The sequence below is a fragment of the Xiphias gladius genome, chromosome 1 (genome assembly GCF_016859285.1).
Source record: "Xiphias gladius isolate SHS-SW01 ecotype Sanya breed wild chromosome 1, ASM1685928v1, whole genome shotgun sequence".
Classification (NCBI taxonomy): domain Eukaryota; kingdom Metazoa; phylum Chordata; class Actinopteri; order Istiophoriformes; family Xiphiidae; genus Xiphias; species Xiphias gladius.
In genome coordinates, this window is record NC_053400.1 from 523,625 (window position 1) to 539,691 (window position 16,067).

Sequence of the window (16,067 nt, forward strand, 5' to 3'; positions counted from 1 at the left end):
CTCAGTCAGACAGTGACAGACATTCGCGTTTATGGGGCTGTTCCCACTGCTGCAGTCCAACCAAAAAGTCAGGACAGACGCATCATCATCTATCACTAATACAGATCAAATTAGCTTCTAGAAGTAATAAGTCTCATTCTACCATTGAATATTTGAATATTTTTTAAATTCAGACATAGTCTGGTCTATTGGGCTGTCTGTCCTCACACTGCTCCATCAATGTTCTAAAACACACACACAGCAAAAACTATTGTCTTCGGTCTGTTCACACTCTCTCCACAGTCTGTCTTGCCCTTGGGTTATCCTTTCACAAGTGGTGAGCTCTAAGAACAGGTGTGAATGCACCCAAGACGTACTGAGGACGCATTTGAGATCCGATCAATCAGACACCATTCGCAGATGGCCACATTTTTTTAAGAGTGTGAACGCAAATGTATCCTGGGCCATATTGAAGAGCCGCCTACTCAACCGATGTCCTCTACATAAGCGGATGTACGTACTCATTCGTAAACAAATACAAGTTGCACAAGTCACGAAAACTGGGTTTGTCCACAGCGTCTGGAAATTTCTAAAAGCCCATGGAGATATATTATGAGTGCATCAAACATCTCAGGCGATCTGGTTTGGAACACACCTTGAAATAGTCCCTGTTTGTATTGTTTTGATTTTTTCTTCTTCTTTTAATTTCTGGAAGACTTGGCACAGGGAGTGCATTGCTGCCTCCCGACGGTTAAAAACAAGGAGGCATTTGTACTTTGCAAACGGAATTGATGTACGTGTTTATTTGCACATAGAGCGGGGAGGTGAAATCCAGTCACAAGTGGTCACTCGAGCATGTGGAGATGCACTCTAATGCCGGGTGTGAACAGACATACTTAGAACTGTCCCCTTTTGATCAGATCACCCAAGATGCATGTTAATGCCAGATATGAACAGGGCCTCTGTTTACAAGTCAGGACCAAAATAGTGTCTTCTGTTACTACTACATTTCAAATTAAATCAGACCAATATTGTAAGCAGTCAAACACCACGCTTAGCACAAAAACCTGTGTCAGGTAAAAACTGCCCTCCAACACTTACATACCTGTCATATCTACATATTGTATCTTGTTAGCTAACAGGATAGTCACCAGTTCATCCAATGAGTCAGATGGGTTCTGTCTCAAGAGGCAGGTTCAGATTACTACACCTGTTCAGAGTAACACTCGCTCAAGTGTTCAACTGCCATTCAAGTGTCCAACAGCACTCAACTGTAGATGTAGACCCCTGTTCTAGACTTGGGGTTTTTGAGGGTTCACTCAGCAATGTAAAACTCAAATCAGGTCCTGTTGCTCCAAGTTACAGCAGAGCCAAAACCTGGCAGACCCATTAAAGGACAGAAGTGGATGTTGGACAGGAAATACTGAGCTCCAGTTACAATTTCACATTTTAGTAAACCAGATTATAACATGTAAATGAGTCACCAACATGAACAGGTTCTCTGTTTTATCTTGAAGGGTGACAGAAGATAAAACTCTGTGTGTTCATGCCTGACATCACACAGGTTCATCTGTTTAACACAGAGTCAAACAGTCGTTTCATAAGAGCAGATAGATTCTGTGTTTTTACAATATGTTACTGATGAGTTCTGTCCACAGTCTGTCTTTAGACAGTTTACAATCTCTCCACAGTCTGTCTTCAATCTGTCCACTGTCAGGCTTCAGTCTGTTTACAATCTTTCCTCAGTCTGTCTTCAGTCTGTTTAGACTGTTTCCACAGTCTTTCTTCAGTCTGTTTAGACTGTTTCCACAGTATTTCTTCAGTCTGGGACTCAGTCTGTCTTCAGTCTGTTTAGAATTTGTCCACAGTCGGTCCTCAGTCTATCCACAGTCTGTCCACAGTCTGTTTACAATCTGTCCATAGTATTTCCGGTTTGTCCACAGTCTTTGTACAATCTGTCCACAGTCTTTCTTCACACTGTCTTCAGTCAGTTTACAGTCTGTCCAAAGTCTGTCTACAGTCTGTTTACAATCTGTCTTCAGTCTTGTTTTAGTAATTCTACATCTGTCTTCAGTCTGTTTACAATGTGTCCAGTCTTTTTTTCACCATCTGTCCAGTCTGTCTTCGGTCTGTTTACAATCTGTCTACAGTCTGTCTACAGTCTGTTTGAAGTCTGTTTGAAGTCTGTTTAAAGTCTGTTTAAACAGACTTTAGTTATCCAATCCTCCTCTCATCTGAGAAGATCAGATGAGAGGAGTGATTAAATGATTAAACGTTTTATTTATTCAGAAATTTGGAAAAAGATAATGTACAATAATAATAAATATAACAAAAGCTAAAGTAATTAACAGCCAAAAAACAATGAGAGCAGGGAGTGGATTCTTACCGTTGACGGAAGTAAAGGCTCACAGCCTTCTTTCTGCCTGTCCCACATCTCAATGTCTTCCTTTAACACAGAGATAAGGTTACCATTACAACTGGGCACCCTGTACAGTACAAGCAGGCTGTTGTATCATACTGACTGTGTGGTCTCATATTACAGATGTCTATAATACATTTATAAACAGCCAAACAATAAGAGAACTGTATTTAAACCAGGCTCACTTGGTCCACTCTTACCTCTGACCTTCTATAACTGTTATCTAATGGTGGCTGATGTTAGCAAACTTTAGGGAAATGTTGATGCATAAAACACATTACTGACTCAGTTCACTGACTTTATGTTTTTTCTTCACTTGTATTACTGTTAAATAGCTTAGCATTTTAAATAAATGCTAAACAGTACTTGATACATTTAGCATGATCTCATAATTGCCATTAATAAAAGCTGTTCAGTTACAAGTTACACAGTCTGGCTTTAAAATATTCATTTTGACTCTGTGAGCCATGAACCTCAGTAATTTAAAAATGATTAAACATAGCTAGTCATTTCTTTCGTACAGTTAAGAATATGTCAGTTATCTTTTTGGATGTGTAACACTAAGATATTACTGGTCACACACATTTCTCATCTCTACTGAACTGGAGGTTATAAAAGACTTCAAGATCTCTACAGAGAAATTATTAACATTTTGTTGCTCTTTAAAGTGAAAATGTACATACTGAAAAAGAGATTCAGCATTTCTTTCTTTCTTTTACAAATAAAGAGTTGAATTCATAAACAATATAATATGCTCACTTCAGTCCACTCAGGTGTTTTACTGCTACAGTATGTGTATATGTCGTCTACTATTAGCAAACACACACATACTGCTAACTTTATGACTCTTTATTTGAGTTATTGTTACACTGTGTATCAATATGGTGGCTATTGTGACAACATTTCACGCTTAATCTGTAATCTGTATTTCTTTAACAGCTGCTAAGCAAATGAAACCAATGTTCACTCCAAAGTTTTTAATTTTTTTCCTTTTGTCCTCTTTTCTGTTTTCTTTTCTTAATTTTACTGAAAAAAAGGATATAGGGTTGGCTCTACCAAAAATACCAGTCAATGTTCATTTCAAAGACTTGTAGCATGCACAGTACATTAGTCTGGTCTGGTCGAGGCTGCAACTGACCATTATTTTCATTACTGATTCCTAAGAGATAGAGATGGCATCAGTTCTTCTGAGCACTGGTTGAAGTCTTGAGGCAGCAAAGACAGAAATAGCATCAGACCTACATGAGACCAACCCCATCAACACACTTCTTTGGGGAGGGGGAGAAGCCACCCTCCTCCAAAAAGACCAAGAAGAGCCTTCTGCAGCTGGCACAATCATGGGAATTGAGGGGGGACCTGGGCAGAAAACTACACTTTCCCCAGGTTGTCCAAACATCCCTGAGGCCAGACATAGTCATATGGTCTGAGGACTAGGATCTGACAAGGATCATTGAACTGTGGGAAGATGGATGCAAAGAGGCCTCGGACAGGAAGGCCACCAAGTACCAGGACCTGGTCCAACAATGCAGGATAAAAAAGGGTGGCAAGCCTGGCTAAAGAGCATCTTGTTGGCTCTGGAATAGGCAGGAGGATCCAGGAGGATCCAGGAGAGGATGGGCAGTGACTGGCCATTACTGCCGACCCACCAGCGGGAGGACATTGTGGTTCAGGGTCGAAAGGTCCAAGGAATCGGTCTTGAGGTTCTCCTCAAGGTTGAAAACTTCAGTCATAAGAAAGCGTTTGCATAAGTCTGCTGGATCATGTGTATGAATGTGGGGACTCGTGGGATGTGGATTTGTGAGGCAGGAGTTGCTCAGTTACTGCAAGGCACCTATGCTAGAAATCTCTTTGGAGGTGGAGGTCATTTCCACTCGAGAATCCCCTGAAGCCATATCAATTCAAGGCATTTCCTCCAGCCCCAGCAATGCCCGAAGCCAGAGCTCTCGGAGTTGAGCATGTAGTTAGAGTAGCACTCTCATGAAAAATGCTGAGTCTGAGCCATTTCACCAAAATGGAAAAACACTACTTAGAGGGTTAGCCAAAAATAGCGTAAACTTTTGAGAATATATTTGAAAATGAGTGCGGTTTCACAGCCTCCCACTCAAGGACGGGTGTTGTGGGAGGTGGGCAGCCCACCCGTGATTGGAAGGCGTTAACATTCTTTTTTAAAATATAATTTTCACGACGTATATAAGTCCCAAACAGTTGACTCTATGGCATTGCCAGGTTCAGGATGATTTAAAACAGTACATGGCGTGTTGAGCTATTTTCAACCCATGAAATGTCAATTTTTATAAATTTGGAAAGAAATGTCAGTATCAACACCAGCACTGAGTTGTTTCATTACAGTGCAGTCATATCATTTAGTTTACAGTTCAAAAAACATGTTTAACTGAGTAGTGCCTCTCTAATCTGAATACCAATTATCTTGTTCTTTTTAAAAAACCCTAGAAAAGAATTCCAAATCTTTCTGTTAGGCAAACAGATTTCCATATAAGACAAATTTTTTCTTAGACTCCTTTAATAATGTAACATCTGTACCATATGGGTATTTATTAGTTGACTTTAAAGCCAAGACACCAGATAATCTGAGACTCCCAACAGATATGTTGTCAGACCATCCACAACAGGATGGTCTGACAACATATCAACGTATGTAACAAAAAAACAACTGATCTAACAAAACAGAAAAAAAAAATGTCATCAAGCATTCGCAGAAATGTTGTTCAACTGAACATGTTATATAAGTCTCCACATCATCTGAGGAAAGTTTTAATAAGTGCAACCAATGATTTTATCTATGCTTAGTCTGAAATAGCACTGAATGTGTTAACAAGGAAAAATACCATTAACTACAAGACACTCCAGGCGGCTGAAGATGGAGCGGGCAGGGATTAGACTGATTGCTGACAAGAAGGTTGGGATTTCTGAAGAGAAAAGGATCAACCAGACTGGAGGAGGATTTCTGCTACCGCTACTAGGAGCTGCCATACTTTCTATTGCCAGTGTATTCTCACAAGCGTAAATATTTTGCTTTGTTTGTTTGTTTGTTTTTGATTGTTTGTGTTGTTTTGCTTTTTCACAAAAAAGCAGAAAATGAACTGGACAATAATGCAATAATGGATGTGCTGAAGCTCCCTGACACAGATTTGAATGAAAAAGCTAAAATGTACAGTAATATTTTACAGCATTTCTAAATATTTTTAGACAAGGTAATAATGAAAAAGGACTTTTGACACTATCACTTTCTGAGGATGGAGGGAATGAGCAGAATGAAAAGCAACAGTCGTATACTGATACAGAAGATGTCATTATTTCCGAGGTTATGCAACATATGCATACCAGAAACAAGAAAAATGTTAAATATATTACGGGTTTGATGTATGATTTGTAAAAAAAAAATGTCACAAACCCATACAAGACTGTAGACTCTTCCAGAACAATAGTATTTGCATGAGTTTTTGAAGACTCTTGCAAATTTAAATCTACCATTATCAGTAGGCGTATCATTATGTCTGTAATTAGTGTAAAGAAAAAATGTAAACACCTAAAAAAAGACAGAGGTTTCTTAATGTAGACACTAATGAATGGTTAAAGTTCTGATTTTTTTAATTATTGTATTTATTTTTGTCTTGTTTTATATTTATATGTTTCATATGTTGATTATTAAACGAATATGTATGTGAAAGAAGAAAACATTGTTTACAAACTAACCTTTGTTTGTGTATGAATATGTAAAACTGTATGGATAAAATGCCTTGAAATGCCAATCGTCTTTTTTGTCTGTGACATAAATCATAATAGAATATTCAAAAATAGGATTTTACAAGCAGACCTATAAAAACTGAACACAGATAAAATCAAACCGATGATATAAATATATTTTTAATATGCAAGGGTAGGACAGACCTTTTTGAATATTGAATTTAAAAAAAAGAAAATTTAATTTAAAATTTAAAATTTAAAAAAAGACAGTACTGAACACAAGTGGTCTCATAGAATAAAACATATTTGTGCAGTTAAGTTTAAGAAAAGCAGATATGGTATCAGGGAAATTGGGGTGCCATGGGTCATTTCCAAACCAATGGATGCCGCCTAAATGAGAAAGATTCGTATTGAATACAAGCCTAGCAGATAATTCCTGAACACGTTCAGGTAGTTGGTCGTGAGAAAATACCCCCAGAAATTTCTTTGGATATACTGTTAATAACCAAAATTAGCTCTATTGGTATTCAATTGTATACAGTTAGTTTGCAAGTATACAAGTATAAGTATCTGTATAAGTATATGGACAGTGACGCAATTTTCGGAATTTTGCCTCTGTACATCACCATAATGGATGTGAAACGAAGCCATTAAGATGTAATTAAAGTTTAGACTTTCAACTTTAATTCAAGCGGTTTAACAAAAATATTGCACTTACCATTTAGGAATTACAGACATTTCTATAGATATTCCTTCATTTTCAGAATCATAAAAGTAATTGGACAGTTGACTGACCATCAGTTTCATGGTCAGGTGCGACCTGTTATGATGCAAATGAAGGAGGCCATCAATAGGCTGAAAAAATGCATATGTTGAGACAGATAACAGAAACTTTGGCAAAATCAACATATGTGGTACATTCCTAAAAAAGAAAAAGGAACGGGTGAGCTCAGCAACAGCAAAGGCCTTGATGACCACTGAAGACAACAAAAGTGGATGTTAGCAGAATTCTTTCCCTAGTGAAGAAAAACCCCTTTCACAACATCTAGCCAGGTCAAGAACACTCTCGAAGAGGCAGGCATATCATTGTCAAAGTCTACAATCAAGAGACAGCTTCATGAATTTAAATACAGATGGTTTACCACAAGGTGCCACTGGTAACGCTCAAGAACAGAAAGGCAAGATTGGACTTTCCCAGAAAACATCTAACAAAACCTGCCCAGTTCTGGACCAAGATTCTTTGGACAGATGAAACCAAGATTAACTTGTAGCAGCATTATTCGAAGAGAAGAGTATGGGTTGGAAAGGAACGGCTTGTGAACCAAAGCATACCAAATCATTTTTCAAACATGGTGGAGGCTGTGTTATGGGATGGGCATGTATGGCTGCCAGGAGAACTGGGAGCCATACATTTATTGATAATGTGACTGCTGACAGAAGTAGCAGGATGAATTAAGAAGTGTATAGGGTGTATTCTCTAATTTGCAAATCAAACTGGAATGGCTTGGCAGGATATGTATACCCATTGGAAACATAGCTAAAAAACTCACTGTAATGGGGCTAGAATCTAAATGGGTTACAGGAATAGTAACCTGTATTCATTATCAACAAATTCAATGACAATAGACTTTGGGATCTGTCCCAAAAATAAACATGAACGTCTTGATTACAGATTCTGGTACCAGCATGGATGGAAAAATTATTTAGACACACGTGATAAAACGTGCAACAGAAACCTTTTTAACATAAATACTGGAGGATGCCCTCTGTCAATCCCTGATTGACACCTAAAGGCATATGTGTATCAATATAACTGGTTGTATCCTTGATAAATAGTACACACGCAAACTGAGTCTAGTGTACCCTTTCCATAGTTAATTAGTCACTCTATCACACCCATGTATGGGTATGTGTTTGAAGATTGGTAAATCAGTGTCTCCCAAAGGTATAACAACTTGTAAAAAAAAATTGTACAACCAGGGTATTTGATCGGACCTATTACTACTTGCTACTTTCAACTTGCTCTCGCTCATTTTTTACATACTTCGGACATGCTGTGGAGTAGTGCCATTTTGTACCTAAATCCAAAAACAATGTTCGAAGGCATTCTTCCGTCGTTTAGAATATTGATTTTTTCTAGCAGTGTCCGCACTTTATTTGTTTGTTTTCCTGCTTCTTTTAGTTGTTTAGTCCTGCCCACGTTTACCAGGTGGTCTTTTTTATTGGTCTTTTTACAACTGTCACAAGTCCTGAGCTTTGCTGTCTTGCTATGATATATTTGCAACATCATCACTGACAATATTTTTTGCAGCAGATGTCAGGTGGGGCTTGGCTAAATTTAGACCATGTTTGAATATAGGCATAGGAATTCTGAAGAGACTGTTAAACATACCACCAAGACCGGCTCCATACTGGATGCTCCATCCTACAAAGCTGGGTAGTCCTGATTCGGCCTCATTCAAATATTATGTGACTTGGTCTGGAAACCAACTTTAAAGTAACTAATACTGTTGTTTTACAGGTCTGAAGTTAAGTTTGAATACAACTTTTCCGTATGTAAATGGTATGTTCTGACCCTTATCAGACTTGAGACTAATTTAAGTATCGCCGATTTCTGTTTTGGACAGAGACACATAATGTAGCTTGTCGCACTACAGAATGGGATATAGCTTACTGTACCAGCTATATTTTTGCCGCACAAGAGGGGAACAGAACTATTACATCTTAAATACTTTGTTTGTATCGATAATAACTTTTGGCAACTCTTTTGCATAAAAAGATCCCTGCAACATTTCCCCATGATAGTCTTTTAATTTATAAACAGGAGGGTTACACGGTATACACCGTTATTATAAAATGTTTATCCGTAAAACTTTGTTCATAACTCTTTCTGAAAATTCCACGAAGCTTTGAGATTCTCACTTTGTTACCAATATATTTAAAAAACATAGATGGTTGAGGCTTTGTACAAGTTGTTGAAAACTGTCGAACGTTTTCCTCATTGTTTGGAGCTGGCGTCATTTTGATTGATCATAAGCATACACAATGTGTTGCAGTTTATCTGTGCAACCCTTGAAACTGTTAGATACCTCCACATACGCATTTTTAGGGTCTTATTGAAACGCTCTAGTATGCTAGCTATTGTCTCATTAGTGTTGAAAAAATGTTTAATTTTGTATAAATCCAGTAGAAATTGGAACTGTTCATTGTAAAATTCCTTTCAAGTATCTGGAGGTATTAAAGTTGTTTAATACCTCCAAAAGCACCATGGCCGGAAGGGTCATAATACACTTTTTTAAACTTTCTATCCATCCCGGCTCCTCTGACAGAAATGAATACGATCAAGATATGGTCAGCCTGTTTATTGTTTTTTGTTTCCACACATTTCGTTGGACAAAAGCAGAAAAAAATCATACCAGCTAACATTTCAATAATCCACAAAATGTTTCACATTATTTTTCTCTATAGTAATTGTTGCCAGAGATACATAGCGTTGATAATGACAGATTCATCTGTATTATTTATGACAGTCTCTCAAATTTAAGCCAGTCTCTGTTCAATGTTGGGTTCTGGTAATAAGTCAGTGAGCATCGCTTCCACAATATCAAGAATCTTCTCAGGTTCCGTACCAATATGCAGAGTGGTATCTATGTTTTTAAGAAATGATTTGTATATATTTTTTTACATATGTGGGCGAAACAGGTCTCGTAGTAAAAAAAGGGCATCTCATATAGATAACTATACTGCCTCTGGCGTGAATGATTTATCTGACAGCCCCAACAATCCTCATTTACATTTTTTTTAAACTAAAACATATGGTAGCCTTCAAAATATTGATAACATGTGGTGGAAGAGGCGGTGGCAGATCCTTTGTAGGTTCAGCAATTTCCACCATCATCTTATGAGGTTTGTCCTGTTGTTCATAAGTGCTCATTCCTACTGCATCCTCCTCTGATTCTTTTAATAGGAATGTGAAATTTTGATGTCCAAAACATTTGGCATAGTTAGCCAGCCAGGCTTTATTTTCTTTATTATCTTCATTAATAAATCTCTTTTTGTCTGATAAGCTTGTGAGAGGATGAGTAGGGCATCATGAAATTCATCTGTTTAAAAACATGGTAGAAAATTATACATTGAAATTAATACACTAATGATAAAACTTTTATCATGACAACAGTCACCTTTTTTCACTTTTTCATTGTATTTCACTCCTGATTAGAGAACATCTTTTTGCTTCACACATGTGTTGAACAGTAGCCTCACACCACTCCATAACAAATGGAGGAGCTGGCAGAAAAAGCCATTCTTTGATAGCACCCCAGTACATTGTACCCTTATATTCTTTGTCATAGTGGATCACCTCTTAAAGAATCCACTGTAAGACTCTAGTTAAACCACTTAATGTATATAGCAATGAGTTGAAGACAATACACTACGGCATATCACATAACACATGGAGTGCATGTGCACATGATGTGCCCTGTATGTGTATGTGATGTGTTTGTCTCATGCAAACGCACGCACACAGTTATGGAAGGTGTCTTCCTATTACTACTACTATTAGCAACACAGTTCAACAGCCACACAAACTCCATCCTGCAAAAAAATCCTTAAGTTGAATCAACACCAGTTTGGAACAGGCTGAACACAAACTAAGCATTATAACATTCATGAAGGAGGTATTATTACGGGACTGTTGAATCAGACTGACTTAGATTTAACTAGGTGAACCTAATAAACTGGACACTGAGTGAACTATACTAAGAAAATATTCTGACTGATTCTAACAGAGTTCCAGAGCTCCCCAGCACAATAAAAGGACAAAAAAGACCAACAAAACATTTGTCTGGTCGCTATGTGTGAGGAGTGGCTGATCCTTTGTCTTCTTCCATTAACATTCTTACTTATCAAACTGTTACTTGTTCGTGCTGTCTGTGTTGATTCATCTAAAAACATTTTCGCACTACTCAAATATATTTTTGGATAGCTGTTGAGCAGCTTTCAGTACAGAGTTTTTATTCTTCATCTCTAACAGACATTCAGCAGCCTGCAGGCCCAGACCTGCCCAACATGCTCAAATCTTCATCTGTGTCTACTCCAGCTCTTGATTCCAGCTCTCAACCGCTACTTTGTTCTGTTTGCAGCTTTTAACTCTCTAACACTGTTTACTGCCCTCATAACTTTTACTTTGGAGATAGGTTGATAGAGCCTAGTATACTAAGCCTAGTATCTATTCTGGGAGTGCAATGAGATAGACTAGCTATACAGTAGATACTGCAGTAAACTTTAAACAGGGGTGTGACCATAACTGCTCCAAGTGATTAACAGATTTCACTTCTGACCTACTAAACCCATACACATATCCTCCACACACACACACACACACATTTTCACTTTAAATTTCACCTTCAGTAGTCATACACTCACAATGTGTGTTAAAGTTAAAACTAGTAGCTGATTAATCAATTAGTCAATCAACAGAAAATTAATCAGCAGCTGTTTAAATAACGGATTCATAGTTCTAGTCCTTTTCAAGCAAACATGCAAAACACTGCTTCTGAAATGTAATTTTTTTGTTGTTGGACAAAACAAGCCATTTGAAAATCCCTATTTCCTGACATTGTATAGAACACAAAAGGAATTGGAAAACAATATGCAGATTAATTCATATTGAAAATAACCATTAGTTACAGATTTTCTCTACTAATTTCAACAGACTGAAATTAAACATTACGTCTTTATACAGTTTTCCCCACAATGCAGTCTGTCATGTTTGAGATGTGAGGATCTGGACTTGAAGCTGTACATGTTTAAATCAGTTTTACTACATTACCGCATTTTACTAAGTATGTTAAACGGGAGAGTAAAAAACTAATCTCTGTGTTAAATTAGATTAAAAACGAGTAAACTGGTGTCTTTGTTAACCGCGACAGTGCTGAAGAACATTTTGGAGTTAGTTCCATTTTTGTATAAATAAAGTTAATGGATAACATAAATAAATAATAAATTAATAAAATAAAGTCTGAACATTTTGGAGTTCGTTCCATTTTTGTACAAATAAAGTTAATGGATAACATAAATAAAAGTCTGTGTTTACCTCGATGGTCTTGAAAAACATGTCAGAGGTTGTTCCACTACTGATACAAGAGATACAAGTTCCTTCATGCAGCTGTGTCCGTTTCAAGAACGTTATAGCTCCATCACACATCCGTTTTTACTTTAACAACTGTCAATTTCCATAAGCAAATAATAACATTTGCTCTTCAGTAACAATAACTCATCTCCTCACTTCCGCATATTTACAGGTGAGCGCCGCTTGTGAATAGGTAAGGGTATGTCAAGCTGCTGACGTCACCTTTCACTAAAACGACACAATCTGATGATACATTCATGTTCCGCGACAAAGATGGAAAATATGAACTTTTTTAAATACTGTAATATACCCTACATATTCTACATGAATTTTTTCACATGATGTTTTTCACCCAGTTTTGCAGAGAGGAAATACTTTGTAAAATACTTAATATACAAAGGTGGTGTGACAAGGTTACATACTACAGTCATACAGTTTAGTTTTTAGTTTATTTTAAAAGTCAAAAACACAGAAAGAAAAAAATCATAAAAATAAAGCAATGAAACTCAGGGTCTAAATCGCCACATACCACAACAACTATAATAAGCCTAAAACTTAAGTACATTTATTCAAGTACAGTATTTGTAAATAAGTTTTTCTATTTAATGTTCTCAAATTAAACCTTTGTCATACTTAGTTTTTAATATCACTTCCTCTGCTTCTCCCCAGGAGGAAGGGACATGATGATTATATTATTGTCTCTGAGCTGCATTTGAAGAAATTTAAAAAGATCGAAGCTAGCTGCCAGTTACTGAAGGGACATGAGATATTCCTCCATTTATAAACCTTAAATCTTCCACATGAACCACATATTTATCTGATCTTTCACTTATAAAGTCTGAATTTTCTCATAACCAGGAGGGCTGATTTGAAAATCACTATTTTCAAATTGGAAGTGAGGTTTGTGTGTGTCCATGAACTTATTTCACATTTCAGTTTGAAGCAAAATAAATCTTCACATACCACATAAGTAGTTAATCATAAGGTTTTATACAGCTTAATAGGCTTTCATTTCAACTAATGCTTTATGAATGCACAGTGAGATCACTGTACTGTGTCTGGATTTTCTACATGATGTTCATACTGCACTGAATTTCTCACATATGAAAACAATGAATCATCTCTCCATCAGCTAAAAAAGTACATTTATTTACGGAGAAGCCTGGTCCGTTGAATGAAGCAGATTTATTCAGTGATCCAGAGTAAAACCAGGAGAAGGTGTGTTTCCATCAGTCTGTGTTCCAGACCAGCGTTCTGGGTTTTCAGCAAAGCTGCTTCTTGGAACAAGTGCCTGAACACACCTCAGCTGGGAGCTAAATGAAACAGCTTAATTTTTTACTGATGTCAGTGACCTCATCATCCTCTGAGGCCTCCATGCAAAGCTCCCTTTATAAAACCAACAGCTGCTGAGATACAGTGCAGTAACTGAACAGTGTGACCACTCAGTTAGTGCTTTGTCATATGAAAACCACAGACTGTATATAAATGCAAACCATAGACTTTGATAAAAGCAGCCACTTAACACACATCAGAAGATCTGGACCTGCTTTTATGTTGAGGTTGTTTGACTCTTTAAAAAACATGCAGAGTGGTAAACAACATGTTTACCAGTCTGCTTTAAGCAGCTGTAACATAACATTGTGTTTTTTTGACATTGTCAAAAATTTGTAAATTCATTTTTGTGTTTAAAGGCGTGGGCTCAGAGTTAAAGGTGCTGTTGTAAATGTTTACATGGTACAGAGCTGTTTCTGATATTTACATACATGAATATACTGCAGTCCAGTAAACCGACATAATTGACTATGAGCTCAATGATTAAACATACAAGTAAATGAACACCTCTGTGACAGTGTCAACACAAACTGAACATTATAGTCATCATTAAAGTAAACTTTATGAGAACAGTTGGATTTGCCTGTATTAGACTTTACAAGTATACATAATAAAGTAAACACTGAGTGTTTTCACCTGACAAGAGAAGGATCTGCTCTTTGGAGGTGGCTTTAGACATTAAAGTTGACTGAGTAAAAATTGTCATCCTGATTGTCTATACTTTATATCTACTATGTTCTACTCTGTACATGATTTTTATTTCCTGTCTGTCCGTCCTGGAAGGGGGATCCCTCTTCTGTTGCTCTTCCTGAGCTTTCTTACATTTTTTCCCAGTTAAAGGCTTTTTTGGGGAGTTTTTCATTGTCCAGTTTAAGGTTCTAAGGACAGAGGGTGTTGTATGCTGTGAAGATTGTAAAGCCCCTTAAGGTAATTTTGTGATTTATGTTGGGCTGTATGAATAAAGTATAAATAAAATTTAACATGAGGTTGCTGTGGTTAAACACAAGCTGAAGAGACTGAAGTTTTATGAGAACAAACCAGCAAACATACCGTACAGCCGTGCAGGTACTGACTTTAAATATCTAATATAAATAAATGTGTATGTAATGTCCCTCCTTAGTCTGAGAAGCTGAGTTCAAAATTGTGTCTATTCTTTAATTCAAAATGAAAATAACTACTTCAGTCTTCAGTCGACAATGTCGTTCGGGCTGATTTGAATTCAGTAAACTGTTGGCTGACCTCTTAACCTGTTAATCTTTTGCACATACTCAGTTTACAGAGCTTATAGATTTACCATCAAATTTCATACTACTTTATGACACAATGACGTCTTTGATTTCCAACAGAAGCAACCTCTAGGTTGTGACTGTTGATGTTGAGTGCTAAAATGTCAACTATCACTGGTGGGTTGTATCAGCTGTAGTGAGCTAATGAAGCTAACATTAGCTCCATGAGTTGGTAAAAAACTCTTTATCAGGGTAACTGTGTAATGTTTCCACTGGATTTTGTTTTTAAAAAAGGAGAAATTTTTATTTTTTTAAAAAGTCTTTTTTAACATCACCTGTCAACCCACAAACTGTATTTAAATAATAAAATACTGTCTGACCTTGGACGTAAAATTAGGTTACTTCTGTAGGTAGTTAACTAGACTTGCTAACAACTTCTCACTTTGCTGCAGTAATGTACAGGTATACTATACTATACTGTGACATCACTGTCAAGTGTGGTTACAGGTACAACAGAAAACAAACCTATGAGTGATAATGTCAAAGGGTGAAGCCAAGAACACAAGAGCAAGGATCCAAAATGCAGACACATAGGCAGGCTGATGCAGTGATGATATTTTAATGAAGAAAACTAGGCTTACAGGCAGATGGGTAGATAACCACATGGATGAATTGAAAGGCAGGCAGGGAAGCAAACAGGAACAGATAACAGGAGTCTTCACACGAAGAACTCAAGGGAACATTATCGGAACCAAAAGCAGACGATTTTGACAAAGACTGGGGACAAAGGGCTGGAATATATGCAGGGGAGCTGATGATGGAAATGGACAAAGGTGTGTAGGTAGGTAAAGCAGGTCTGCTGATTGGGGATTGTGGTCCAGGGAAATCTGGTGGCTGGATGGCAAAATGGCAATAGACAGGGATAGAATGGCCAAAAAGAACAGGGCTAGGGCAGGAGTCATGACAAATAGTGGGTGTGTTCAGAGGTGAAATAGACCTAAAACAAGTCTGGGAACAGTTAGCACATGTGAGTGTACAACAGGAAGTGTTCTGTTTGTATTATTATGACAGCAAAGTGACATAGTTGAGTCATGGTCAGTTGTCCTGTTGCTCTGAACTTTTCCTGTAATTTTATTCTCTGTCTTCGTGAAAAAGATAAAGTAAGGAAGGGTTGACTTCTTCTGTCTCCTCCTCTTCACCCTTCTCACCTCTTTCTCTCTGCGCCCATTTCTGTTTTTCCTCCTCTGGTCAACCCACAGTGCAAGTCTCTTCT

At 37.3% G+C, this 16,067-nt stretch overlaps 1 protein-coding gene across 1 annotated transcript in view; it reads right to left on the reverse strand.

The window, feature by feature from the left end:
- The window catches only part of LOC120795333 (anoctamin-9-like), a 60,922-nt gene extending 48,494 nt beyond the window's left edge, over positions 1-12,428 (reverse strand). Inside the window, exons 1-2 of the mRNA XM_040137185.1 lie at positions 12,201-12,428; positions 2,366-2,425 (exon numbers count right to left, since the gene is read on the reverse strand). Of these exons, the coding sequence (XP_039993119.1) occupies positions 2,366-2,425; positions 12,201-12,311 (171 nt within the window). The 5' untranslated portion in view covers positions 12,312-12,428. The remainder of the gene's footprint in view (positions 1-2,365; positions 2,426-12,200) is intronic.
- Positions 12,429-16,067: the final 3,639 nt, after the last annotated feature.